This window comes from Antrostomus carolinensis, unplaced genomic scaffold (assembly GCF_000700745.2).
Source record: "Antrostomus carolinensis isolate BGI_N321 unplaced genomic scaffold, ASM70074v2 scaffold9101, whole genome shotgun sequence".
Classification (NCBI taxonomy): domain Eukaryota; kingdom Metazoa; phylum Chordata; class Aves; order Caprimulgiformes; family Caprimulgidae; genus Antrostomus; species Antrostomus carolinensis.
In genome coordinates, this window is record NW_010294786.1 from 5,166 (window position 1) to 19,527 (window position 14,362).

Consider the following 14,362-nt stretch of genomic DNA (forward strand, 5'->3'; position numbering starts at 1 on the left):
GGAGCTCACCACTGGCAGTGCAGTACTTTTTGTAGAGAAAACTCACCCAGAGCAAGCTGTAAGGCTAGACGTCCTAGCTTAGTATTCTTTTGAAAATACTGTGGATTGTCCAACTTAACGCTTCTCACAGTTGCTTTCCCTTTCCTTAGTGGCCAGAAAGTTTCTGTCAGTTGTCTGTGTTCCTCCAACATTGGTGCTTTTAATGTTTGGGAGGGAAAGCACAAGCCACAAAGAGAGTATGTAACGATGCAAGTATCATGTGTTTCAGCCAGTGAGCTACTGAGACAGAACTTTCCACAACCCTGTTTAAGCTCTTTATCTCACTAGAGTATAATGTTCTATTTCTGCACGTCTGATATCTGTGTGTATATATGGTGTACTCTCCAAGTGAAATCTGCTGAAATGGTTCTTCGTTCACTCTGAGTTTTAACTTCCAGGCAGAACCTTGGTGAAAGTATACTTTATTTATGGGTGGAGAAGATACGAGAAGTTCTGATAGAAAAGGCACAGTCATCAGATCCAGGTACTTCAAAAACACACGGGTTTTTCAGATTACTTCTTGTTCAACTGAAACTGTAAGATTTCATTACAAGTTAAAGCTTTATGCCCAATTTCGTATTGGAACTAAGTAACAGAGAACAACAGTCTGCAGTGTTATGGCTTGTTGTTTTACAGTGATAGCTCCCCTTTTTAAAAGGGAGTGGGGTGACCTCAGTGAACTAGAACAAGGTCCTCAGTTCTCTCGGGAATTGAATCACTTTCAAAAAGTGGTGGGTTTTTTGTGGCTTTTTTGTGCATTAAAATGCTAAACTGCTGTGAAGTGCATGAGTAACTTGCATGCATGCACTTGTGGCAAAAAGAAATAGTATTTTTCTAAGCCATGGATGTTAGCTTAGTCCTATGAGGAATAAATGACTGAAGAGGGGGGAAAAAAATTTGTATTTTCAGTGCTCCTTCATGATAAGATCTAGTTTTAGTCTTTCAATAGACTGTGCATTTTGTTGCTGTAACATAGACATTTAAAAAGTCATTTTTCATTAAAGTGACTAAAGGAGTGGATACTGAGAAGTGAAAATTTTACTGACAACATTGGAAGTTTATTGGATATTTTGACAGCAACCTCGTGGCTTCTACTTAATATATCTTATGTTTTTTCTAGGCCTTCTGAATATGCTATATTACCTCTCCTCTTTTTTATGGAAAATACCTGTGTTATAAAAACTGCATCATCACCATGTCATAGGCCCCCTAAATAGGAAATTAGATTCTGATATATTAACTTGTCTGTAAGGTAGATTCCCTCTAAATCCAGTTGTTAGAGCACTATCTGTGTGTGATATTTACTCTTTTGCTATTGACTGTTATTTTTTGTATGTCCTATGCGTGAAGGAAAATAGGATTTTGGGAGTCCTGGAGTACTTGAAACATGTCCAGGGAGATGTTTCAAATATAATAATTTTGTAACCTCCTGTAGGAGCATTGAACAGCAGCTCTACATTTTTTCCCCAAATGACCAATAAATGACCGAAGTTCTTGTGAAACATCAGATTATTTTGGTCTCTAAATTCAGATTAAATTAATGGTAGCATTGTAAATGTTTAATGGAAATGGTAAATATTATTGTTCTTTTCTTTTTAGAAATACTGTTAATTAGTATTGAAACAGAAGATACTGTGGAAGGATCCTATACTATGAGTATTGTATTCCTAATTCTAAGGAAGATTTTAGTTAATAATGGACTAAGAATTTCTAGGTTTTGTTGTAATTAATGTTACTATTCTGCATTTCATAATTTTTAATGGCAAACTGATTTAAGTTGAAAAGTCAGATTTTTGAGAAAAATAATCTGAAATTTACTTGTCTCTCTCTCTCTCTCTCTCAAAAAAAAAAAAAGTATAATAAATTCTGCTACTTGTATCTTAATAGAACCAGATACTAAGAAAACCAGTGAAGAAGATGGAGATGATTTTCTCCTAGACTATCAGCCCATTCAGGAAGATCCAATTAAAACGTTAAATTGCATTACATCTGAAAGTCAAGAAGGTAAAAAATACACCCTTGTTAATTCTGATGTAATACTTTAGAAGAGAGAGAGGCTTTAAGGTTCTGGTTTTCTACTCAGCATTTGAGTAAAATTAGTAATGTTAAAATTCTAATAAAGATTTATAACAATCGTAAAAAACCCAACATTTTTGGTGGTTCTGCATGTCGTCTTGTGTACTTCACTTTAACAAATCCCTTTTTTAAAGTTGAGACTTTATTTACTTATGTAGCCATATACATTGTTTCAGTACCCTTAAAAGAAAACAAACACTTCCTTGTTTGTGATCAGTAGATGAAGAGCTGCCATCCATACATCATGGAAACCCAATCACAGATCGAAGGAGTACTTTCCAGGCACATCTGGCTCCTGTGGTGACACCCAGACAAGTTAGTAGAGATCAATTCTACTCTTTTTGTCTGTACTTTGAGCTTGACAAAATATTACTGAAATACTTGGGATTAGCCAAATAATGTCTGTCTGCATCTTTGTGTGCTAATATTGTCTGAATAGTCATCAGTTTCTCTCTTACACTATCAGATAAATAGCTCTAAATATCAGTTCTGCAGTGCTTCCTGCTGTTTTTTTATCATTATGTGCATTATATCTAAGAGAATAAGAACATCAAAATTTGGCTTTTGAGTGTTGGCAAATTTATTGTAAGATATTTGGAAGCTACTGAGTCTTACCATGTGCTACTTGGAAGATGAATTAAAATGAGTTTATAAATGTTTTCCCTCCTTCAGAAAGGAATTGTATTGAAAAATACACTTGGATAATGTATAAATAAATCTTCATGGAGACCTAAGTGAGAGGAGTAACATGTTTCTAGAATTATATTTGCCTACAACTAGAAAAATGTCTGCACTACTTCCTGTCTCTTACTGGATTCATTGAGGACTGTAGACCTAGACAGAGTGCTAGAAAAGGGCAGCTACATTTTGTTTGCCATCATGCTTCCCCCCTTTCAGCAATTTAACACAAGGTAAAGAAATTATCCATGTGTTTAATATTACTGATTTTTTTTTCCTTTTATTCTATGTGGAATTTGTCCTGTTGCTTCTTGCACCAGAATTAACTTTCAGAATCCACAGCATTGTATGAAAATACACCTTCCTGTGTTGGCTGTGAATCAGTCACTCTTGGCTTTGTTTGTTGCACCTCTCTGCTTTCTCCGTGCAGTTGGATTTTGTAGCCGTCTATCATATTTTATAGACCTTAGTTTTCTTTTTTCCGGGCTGAAGACCCCCAGTGTATTTTGGTACCTGTAATGTATCCTGTAACCTTTTTGAGATGCTGACTGGAATGATACACAAACTGAAGATACAACCACTCCAAGGACTGATAATGAGTGTGAAGAGATTTTCTGTTTTCCATGTTCTTTTCCTAGCGATACCTTTCTGTTTATGTTTTTGTCCTGTACTGAGCACAGGGCTGGTTTTTGTAGACATATCTGTTATAACACCAGGATCTCTTTCTGCAAATGCCAGTAACTAGTTTGGAGTCACTTTGTACATCACTTTGCATCTGTTAACATCAGTCGTCTTTGATGGTCCCTGTTTAGTAGGAAAACTACTGATCTACTCATCTTTTCTTGTCATTAACTGGGAATTAAATCTTGAGAGGATTTTCCTCTTTCCTTTTATCCAATTCTAGCTTTTATTTTAAAAATTTTTGGTAAGGGTCTTGTCAAATGCTTTTTGAAATTCCAGATGATCTAGATCTGCTACATGCTCAGTGACTCTGAAAGAATGTTGACAGATTGACAGGATTTTGAGGCTTTTTTCCCTGTACTAAAGCTGTAACATTTTAAGCTCTCTGTGGGTTTTTTGTATCTTGCTTCTCCCTTGTTAGTGTGCCTAGTATGAACATAAGACTTGTTGGCCTTTAGTTCCCTGCACCCTTCCTGGAGTACTTTTGAGATGTTGATGTTGCATCAGTCACCTGCTGCTGCAGAAGCAGTTTTAAGTGTTAGGTTAGGTACTTTAGCTATAGTTTATACTCCAGTTCTCTTTAAACTTTTATATGTGTATATATATATGAGATCTGGTTTTGATGATTTGTTTCTATTCATTTTAACAGCTTGCTCAACCTTATTCTGTGATAAGGCTCCACTATATCATCCTTGCCTGACCTTTTAAGTTCATAAATAGTGTACATTCATTTAGGTTTTTGTGCTACAGCTATATCTTCTTCAAGTGATTCTTTTTTATTGCATATATTATATTTATCTTCTGGCAGTACAGATCTCTGGTAAGCTTCAGCTTCTCATGTGTTTGAAAAAAAAAAAAAAATTAAATTTTATTTTTACTCCCTCAGAAATATACTGCACTTTTCACATCTGTCTTGTCATCTATCTTATTTTTCTCTGTCTGGATACAACTTGAGCTTTTCTGAATACACTTTCATCTTTTTTGAGCTATTCTTTTACTGCTTGCAAAGTTAAAGTAATTTTATTCATTAGGTTAATGTGGAATAACTCAGTGTTTTAAAATACTCAGTACATTACCATTTTCATTAAACTTGCACTGCACTTCAGGGGTTTTCTTAGCTGTGCTTAGTCCCTATGAACTGTGAGTCTCTTTGAACTGTGCTGCTTTAGAAAGGGAAGAAATTGGAATAATTGGCTCAATGGCTCAATGTCCTTTTCTCATTTAAAAAAACCTCTCACTCTTTTATCATGATCTATGAGTAAGATTGTTCCTACTTACGAGGAGTTCTGTACCTGCAGACATGGGTTTCCAAAAGGAGGTCTGTATCAAGAAATGATACTCACTTAAAGCAGGTTAATAATATCCCTTTTACATGCAGAGATGTTCTTAATTTCTTCTTTTATTGCTTTTTTTAAAAGACAAAATATACTCAACAAACCTAGGAACTGCCAGTCAAGACTTATTTGTATATAGTTAGTATAAAGATAAAGCAATTCCCCAAGTATCAAATCCATCTTGTTTCACAGACTATTGCTGTACAGTGTCAAGTGATTGGTCTTCAGACTGCAGGAAAGCTTTGCTGTGGTATGGACTCATTTTTCTGAAAGCAAGCCAAAAGAGCTGAGGAATGGAGTAAGCAGTGCACCCGTAGTGAGAGCTGGCTTCTTTACCATCTGAAGAGATTACTGTGTGCCCATAATACTTTATCTGCATAATCTTTATGCTGCAACGATATTAATCAATATTTTAAGACAGTACACAGGTTACCATGTACATTCCTTTATCGAGTATTTTTAATAGTAGAAATTAACTTGTGTAGTTTTCAGTAATGATAGTCAGAATAATAATGTAGTTCCTTACATAGCAGAATCAGTATATTTCAAGTAGCAGGCTGTGTTTGGTACCATTTGCTTTCCCTTTTCTTGGTTTGTCTTATTCTGACATTTAAAATGTATCTGGTTCTTGGTCTTGATAATGATTTAGTAAGATGGGACTAATCTGATCTGTTGTTTAAGCATCTTGTGTCTTTTATGAGCAGATCCCTCACTGACATGTAGAGAGTTACATCCCTTAGTTCCATAAAGCAGAAATAATAGAGACGTGAACAGGAAGAAAAAATAACAACAACAACAAAACCCAAAAACGCTGGGAAGCTACAACAGGGAAAAGGATAAACTTTTGCTTAGCTCTGAGATGTCTGTCTTGGAGGTTCATTACTAATACAGACACCTAATAAATATTTACAGCATGTTTTTAGGAGCCTGGTAACTGACAAATAACTAATATCAAAGGTGATGGATCATTTCATGTGCTTTGTACCCTAAGCCCATGATTTGAAATGTATTAAGTAATGTGAGTTGTCTTTCTTCAGTATTCCCCTTTAGGGGAAAAAATGGAGAAAACAGGTCTCTGAAGTAATGTTCTTTGTTAATAATAGGAGGTTTTTTTCATTGAGGTATCTTGTAATTGAGGTGATTTTTATAAGTTTAATTTCTTCCAGAAGAATTAGAAAGAGCACAGTATAGCCAAGACTGATATTAAATATGTATATTGATTACTCCTCAGAGACATTTTCTTTGGCATGGAAAGCAATTTACTAGCCAAGAGTGTTTTCCCAAGCTTTCTCAACTTCAGTAATGTTTTGTTCAAAGTACTATTAATTTTATATTATGTACTAAAACAGTGTCTTGATCAAACTCTCCTTTTTGCTAGACCAAATTGGAAAGGGTTGAACAATTGCTAGCTTGTTTAATTAGAAACGGAAGATGGACTGATATTGATAAATGTTTTTAATTTGGTACTTCTTAAGAGCAGAGAGATGGACATGGTGGGAATATCTGTTTTCTGGGAGAACAGATATTTCAGACCCATAATAGAACTTTTTCTTCTTTTTTAAAATTATTCTTTCTGTGAAATGGAAACTAAAAAAAGTATGTTTGAGGAAAAAGGAAAAACTGAAAATGAAATGTAGTAGAGCTTTCTAAACTTCACGTTTTTGTGAAATGGGTAAAAGCAGTGTGTAATGGGAAAATGTCTGTAAAGGTGTGTTAGACCAGCTTAATGTTGTAGTTGAAAAAAGTAAGCAGGTGTAATTGATAGTTAATACCAATAAAAAATGTTTTCTAGATCTTACCGTCTCTCTTGTTTAGTAAAGCAGTTTGACACTTCTACATCTTCAGGAATACCATGAATGTACACAATATACAATTCAAGGAACAGCTTTTTTCAGTACCTCAGAAAAATTACTTGAAACTAGCATGAGGGTACCGAGAAGGTGCTTCTTGAGTTATCACAATGAATATTTAATTCATTTTATGTCAAAGTGTAAAACTTTCATTATAGTATTAAGAAGTTGTTTAGTAGTAGTACTAAGATGGTGAGTATGAAATCTCCATTATAAAAAGAAGCTTATTTCTCTTTTTTTAAAGGTAAAGAGAGTTCTTGAAAAATTGTATGAGAATAAGAAAATTGCAAGTGCTACCCACAACATATATGCATACAGGTGAGAGATAAGCAGTGATATTTTTTTTTTTTTCCCCAGTGTTCCTCAACATATGTGCAGGACATGAGAAAAGTAAAATCATCAAAGAAAATCCTTGCTATTATGTCTTTAAGACAGTAGAGTTCTTATTTGTATGGTAAAGATTTTAGGCTTTATTTTGAATTTGAGGTCAAGAAAGTAGAACATATAGGAGGAAATACGTTAAAATAGTAAAGCAGCATTAGGACTAAAAAAAGAGTAGAAGTGGATTTGAACATGTGTTGTTATACTTTGTATAGTATTTGTGAGTATGGAAATGCTACCTCATTTTGAACTAAACTTGGGCAAAGTAACTTTTTACTTGGGCAAAGTAACTTTTTTTACTCCCAACCTTATATTTAGAAATAACTGAACATTTGTAGTTGAAATAAGAGTTGAAACAGAAAGCCTGATGCAGATATCTGACATATGAAGTTTCAGCTGAAATACAAGACACTTCAGGGAAAATGAGAAACAGGTAAAAATGAGTTTGACAGTGGTCTGTCTTTGGCAACATATTGTTAACATAGCTTACGTGAAATGAATTGGTCTCAGTCCAGATGGTGATGGAGGTTTTTTGAGGAATGTAAGTGGCTGTAAAAGGAGCCCTTTTCATTACTGGCTGAACCAATCATCTGAAAAAGCATGTACAGACACTCGTCCATTCCTGCACTTCCTGGCGAGATCCTAGTGAAATGTGAAATGAGAGCAAATGAAAGCTTACTTTACCAAAAAGTCTGCCTAAGTAAAAGGTTTCTGTAAAGAGGGCATTTCTGTTGTTGCCAGTGGTGATCAGGCTTCTTTCACTCATACCAGCTAAATACGCTTCAAAAAAAGCAACAGAAACATACTTAGTGCTTCATATTTGTCATCCAGTACCAGAATCCTCTTTGTCACGTGTCATGTGTGCATTAACTGAGTTCAGAAGTTATGAAATCAATTGGTAACAAACAGTAGACCTCTGAGCTTTACTTCTGGAAAATTGGACCTGGGCAGCTGTCCTTTGTATGAAGCAGTACACCCAAAGTTTCCTGGAGTGCCCCCTGAGGAAGTTGATGGCATGGAGAATCTGAAGGCAAATTTCAGTAATAGTTTCTCACTGCTGTTGGGATATAGACCTAACTAATTATTCATAAGATTTTTGTCTGAGTTCTTCCAACTTGTGGATGTGTACCATAATTTGAATCTGTATCTAATAAAGTTGGTTTCGGCCAGGTGTAATTTTTAGGCTAAAAACCTAAGGATTTAGGGACTTTACACTGGTAATGAGTCTAGAGTCAACCTGAAGTATGTAAAGTCTATGTAAAAGCTTCTCAAAAGTTGTTCTACTGTACAGATAAATATTTGTGGCTTACCTCATCCTGTTTTCCTGTAGATGTCCTTAGTAGAGAAGTAGAATTGATACACAAGTGTATGAAAGATACCTGAGACTTCATTAGTCATGGCAAAATGTTAATTGATTGACATTTTTTGAATCTATTTTATGTTAATTTTTTTCTTTTTTCCCCCCCTCTCCCTTTGTTGTTTTTTTTTGTTTGTTTGTTTGTTTTTTTAAGAATATACTGTGAAGATAAGCAGACGTTCTTACAGGATTGTGAAGATGATGGGGAGACAGCAGCAGGTGGACGTCTTCTTCATCTTATGCAGGTTATAGAAATTAACCTCTGACTTCTCTAAGTCTTGAACAGATTGTAAAAATCACTACAATGTAAATAAACTTGTTGAAGATTATTTTAATTCTTGCTCTGCTTTTAGCCAAATAGATGGTTGCTTTCTCAAAGGTGAAAGAAAAAACACAGACTGTTGCATACGTGTAGTAAATTGGGATTTCCAAGTCTTGGATTATAGAAACAAGTAGTGTTTCATAGATGGTAGCAATAGTTTGAACAGTTTAAAATAGAAATTAATTTTGATTCCTCTGCTTACTGTGTGGTGTAAGGTATATACAAACTGAAGACTGGAGGAAGCTGATTGACAGAACATAGCAGCTGACCTAAGCACAGCCTTTCATTCCATTTCCTCAAATGTTTGTAGTGAGAAGAAACTTGTATTTGAACTTGTAGAGTACACCTCCATTTGAAAAAGGTAGTGGGAGTGAAGGAGTTAAGTTGCTTTGATCATTTAATCTGTTTCTTTGTGCTGTTTCCAGTTATGGGTCCTTAGCCCTCATACTCACATGAATTTTAGTTTTCAAGTGTTGAAATAATATTCCCTCAGCAAAATTGCTACTAAACATGAATTGAGATTGATAAGTTTTGATTCACTGGCATGATGCAAGCCCTAGTAAAACCATAAATAAAATATCATAACTACAGGGGACAGCTGGGTACATCTTATGCAGTGCCCCAAGTCAATTAGCTATATCAGCATACTAATTACTGTTTTTAATTTTGAGTTTTAGATTGATGTCCCCTTCACAACAAGAATTTTCTTTTCCCATCTTTTGCTTGCTTGCATATTCTGTTGCTTAATGTGTTTAACTTCTATTAGTGGAGACTGTTCTAAAGCTTTTTTATTTCAAGGCTTTCTTTTTTTTCTTGAAAAAAAAAATAATTGATGGAAATATTTTGACGTTTTCACTTAGAACTTTTTGAAACTTCCTAAGTACTTCAAACCTGACTTGGGAAGAAAAACTTACTTTATGTAACATATGCAAGTATATATGGTAAGTGTGAAAACATCATTGTAATAAAAATAATGTAAATAAACAGCTTTGCAGTTACTGTACCTCAGTTTGTTTTGAGCTTCTCAGCTGTTTCTCAGCACATTAATGTATACTTTTGAAAGTTGTCAGACTTAGAGCCTAGGTACTTAACATTCCATAAAAAAACTAGTTTAGAAAGTGACATGAACTTTCCCCTTTTAAATGTGAATGTGTCTAAATCGTATGGATCATCTGGAGTCCTAGTTCCTGGAAATATTTTTGTTTTGGAAGAGTACTACTGTAGTGATCAGAAAAGTGCAATTTTCACTCATAGGAAAAGATTAAAGTGGTTTATGGTCTGATTTCTAGATGTTCATAGGTCTCGTAGTTTTTCTGGTATAAGCAATTACAGCATATGATATAGGCATGAAAATTAGGTGGTTTAGTACACTTATTGTTGCTGTACTTAAAGTTCTTTTGCAGTAGAAATCTTATCTTGTTTCAGATAAACCTAGCACTTCAGTCAAGATAGCACTTTCCGGTTACAAGAAACTGTATTTTAGATTAATTCTTATGAACTTAAAGTTAGAGTTAAAAAATTTCCCAACTATGTTTGGCATCCTGTTTACTGTGAACAATTGCTCTACATAGACGCTATGGCTGATGTGTAAATATAGAGTAGAAAATGACTGTCACAAAACCTTCCACCACTCTCTTTTTTTTTTTTTTTAACATTATCCTTTTAATTTTAAAATTCTAAGAATATTTCTGTTTTCACAAACAATGATAGAATATTCTAATAGTATTGTTCAAATTAGTCATATGTATATATTTTTCTCTGTAATGGAGATGATGAATGGTTGTTAACATGCTTTGTTGATAGCTAGCTCTTAAGGGCTTTTTCTCACATCCACCAAACCACCGTGGTATCGTGCACACCACAGTGTTTTCGCTCAGCCTTATGCAAATAAAGCTGTGTTTGCTCTATCTGGCTTTAAGCCATCTGTGTGCATTAGTGTAGTACTGCACAGGAGAGAGAAACTTCAGAGAAAGATGCTTAGAAGTGAAGACCTTCCATAGAGATTTCAGATCTGTTAGTTTGAGGGACAAATTCAGGATCATGGTCACTAATCATGCAAGATAAATTTGAGCGAAAATGCTGACAGGTGATTGTCACTACACATTTCCATGCAGTAATGTATATCTTATATTTTGACAAGATATGTGTTTCTCTCTTACACTTAGTCAGTTGGCATTCCCTGTGTGACTGGTGTTTGCTGATGATGGGAGATCTTGAGGACAGAACTGCTGTAAGGAGGAATAAATGCTAGTTTTCAAGTCATTTAGATTTTGTGAAAAACGAAGCTGTTGAAGGCCTTGCAGGTTTCTTGCCTGGAAGAAATAAAAGAAATCATCACTTCTGTTTAACTCTACTTGATTTTGTTACTTACAGTCTTTAAAAAGCTATATAAATGTTGCTTAGTTATTTCAATCCTAATTGCTAATACACTTGTTTCATGTTATGTGAACTTTATATATGCCTTTTTGAATTCAGAAAACTACTCCTATGTCTCAAACCTGGAAAGTGCAGAGGGTTTTTATGTATTATCCAGGTGCTGTCCTGCACATGGCAACAGTACTGGCTTATGGCATTTATGTATTGATACAAATCATGCCTGTCACCTGGCTGTTATTAGCCTCATCTACAACACTTCCAAAAATGTGGATAGACAATCTGCTTAGTGATAGAGGTTCTCTGGAAATAATAATTAATCATATCAAAGAATAATAAATCTAACTCGGTAATTCTCCCTTTAAGTAATGCCTGAAGCCTTTGACACATGGATGAGCAACTGTAGTGTGCATGAGGTAGTTTTACAACTTTTCTGAGGGATATATTGAGTCATTTTACTTTGGATTTACCTTTAGTTAGGAACTTGGAGAGGAAAACTTACCACAGCTGCTGACTTGTCATTATGTGTTACCCTCTGATAACATGCATGACACAGACCTGACTGTAAGTTCTGAAAAATGCAAGATAGTAGACTTTTTCTGTGTTTAAATAGGTGTCAACAATAAAACTAGTTCAGTTAAAAAATATGAACTTTTTTCTTTCTCTCCTTTTTTTCCTTTTTTAAACAGATTTTGAACGTCCGCGATGTGTTGGTCGTAGTATCGCGCTGGTATGGAGGTATTCTGTTAGGACCAGATCGTTTTAAACATATAAACAATTGTGCAAGAAACATACTCGTGGAATACAACTATGTACATTCAGTGGTAAGTTTCTGCCACTTAGAATGAAGGCGTTTGTGAACTTGTGGCAATTGTCTCTGTTAGATGAAACCAGAGGAAAAGTAATATTACCTGTGATATCTTCTGGTTGCTTTGATGCACTAATAGCATGCGTGGGATCAGTGCAGAGGGTCCCGAACAACTTCCAGATAAGTTAGTGACCTAGTTTGTAGGTGTGAGGTGTGCAATAGAAGGGTGGCAGCTGTTGAGAACATTGGTCCAAAACACAAATTTGAGGGTTGAAGGAGGATGGGAAAGGGAGATGCCTCTTCTGCATGTTCAGGAAACTGGAAGCTGCTGCTTCTCATGCTTACCTGTGCCACCGGTTCATGCAAACTGAGCATGGGAATCACTGTAACTAGCAGGCATTTTAAAAAGTGAAAGCTTTATTAGACCCAAAGAAGTTTTCAGAACTGGAGATTATAGATGCCATTTAAAAAAAAAACCAAACAACCTAGACTAGATGAATTCAAATAAAGTAACATTAACTGTAACAAAAAAAAAAAACCCAAAACCCAAGGGAAAACGTTTCAAGGGAGCTTAAACAACTCAGAAGACAAAGTTCCAAATGTCTTTAAATGTCATTTTACTTCTTAAGGGACTTGAGTTATTTAATCATCTAATATTCCTGTTTTTCAACATTTATTTTCTTCATCTTCAGAACAGCATATTAGATATGTCTATGTACATTATAGAATGTAAGTGCTAACAATAAAAAGTTTAAGACAGTAGGACATAATTACTAATGGATACTTGAAAAAGTATGCAGCTGTCAGTTTCCTTTTTTATCTGAAAGTATCTGATTGCTGTGGCAGAAAGCTGAGTATTCTTCCCCATTTGTCCCTGTGCACTTTTCAGTTACTTGCTTTTTGCATTTTAGAAGTGACTGAATATACTTACTGATTTACCTTCTTGGCAGTTTATCGATGTTCTTATTTAAATACATTGCTTATAAAATTAAAGGAAATTCTAACGAGGTTTTTAAGCATTTACCCTCAGGAGAGGATTTAGTGCCAAGAATGACTTATTTTCTATTTTTAACAACTTAAATCAGACTGTATTTCTTTATTGTGTATTAACAAATGTATTTTGTTACCAGTGTCCATCAGAAAAACAACAGATGGAACTTATGGTGATTATTATTCTAGTACCATAGATGTGGCTCTTGGAAAAAGTTTTCTTTTGGCCAGCTCTCTTCAGAATAGCAGAATTCAAACATCCCGTTAGGGTCAATTTCCCTCCTATGCACAAAGGATAGAAGGGGGAAGATTAAAATGCCCCAAGATTTTTTTGTCTAACTCTCTTCAGAATAGCAGAATTCAAACATCCATTAGGGTCAATTTCCCTCCCATGCACAAGGGATAGAAGGGGGAAGATTAAAATGCCCCAAGTTCTGTCAAGATGTAGTGGCAGATTCCTTCAGCATTTTGTGGAGTGCTTGTGATGTATGCCTACTGAAGAGAAATCCTGTTTTTCAGAACTGGCAGTCAGAGTAAGCTTTACATTACAATGTTGATCCAGCAAGACTGGCAAAATTTTGTTTTTCCAAGCGTAGGATTGTTTCACTTGGGGAAATGGTTTTAATGTGCTGATGTACAGCGTATCTCTTGATCAGGCCACTTGATCCACACTAGAGGCAGTTTTGCAGTGTAGTGTAGATGTATTCCTATACTAGTGACCTCTTCCTTGAGTGGAAATGGCTTAGATTTTTTTTTTTTACATCGTATAACTCTGTTGGCATAGCTATGTCTGGAATTTTATCATTGCTGAAGGCACAAGTTTCTAAATAACAAGATCACCAGACAAATTAATAAAACTGAGTGGTTAAGTATTATACAGCTCAAAACTTTTGTAAATCCCAGTGAACTATGAACACTGTTCATATTAAAAATAATTCTCATGAGTGACTTTGGGAGAATGCTCACAGTATATAAGAATGTTGATTAAATTTTAAATGCTTGTTTTTCATTTCAGGAAGAGTCATCTAAACAAGCAGGAAAGAGCAAAAAGATAAGGAAAGACAACAAGAAGAGAACAGAAGACTAATTTTTTAAAAACTAGGAAAGATTATTTTGCACATATTTATACAAAGAAAACATGGACACTATTGCCTTATCCAATACAACAGATATTTTGTATTCAAAAGATAATTCAGTAAAGCTATAGATATATTTTCATCTTGTTCTGTGATTTTTTTTTTTTTTCTGCTGTTGTGAAGTAGAGCTTTTAAAGACATGTTTTCTGTATTCTTGAATGTTTCAGCTCCCTGCTTTGAGGGCATTGTAACATCTGGAACCATTTACCCATCCAACCACCTCCCACCCAAGGATGGGTGACTAATTTAAAATGTGGATTACTTATCTTCTCCATTCCTGGTTTGGAACACAAACACCTGTCTTATGTTAGAACTTGAATTCTCTAGTTTGTTGTGT

The 14,362-nt window shown here is 34.9% G+C and overlaps 1 protein-coding gene across 1 annotated transcript in view; it reads left to right on the plus strand.

The window, feature by feature from the left end:
- The window catches only part of IMPACT (impact RWD domain protein), a gene marked incomplete at its 5' end in the record, with an annotated part of 18,715 nt that extends 4,610 nt beyond the window's left edge, over positions 1-14,105 (plus strand). The window contains 7 exons of the mRNA XM_029087417.1: positions 438-523; positions 1,927-2,043; positions 2,336-2,430; positions 6,903-6,976; positions 8,551-8,641; positions 11,781-11,915; positions 13,905-14,105. Of these exons, the coding sequence (XP_028943250.1) occupies positions 438-523; positions 1,927-2,043; positions 2,336-2,430; positions 6,903-6,976; positions 8,551-8,641; positions 11,781-11,915; positions 13,905-13,976 (670 nt within the window). The remainder of the gene's footprint in view (positions 1-437; positions 524-1,926; positions 2,044-2,335; positions 2,431-6,902; positions 6,977-8,550; positions 8,642-11,780; positions 11,916-13,904) is intronic.
- Positions 14,106-14,362: the final 257 nt, after the last annotated feature.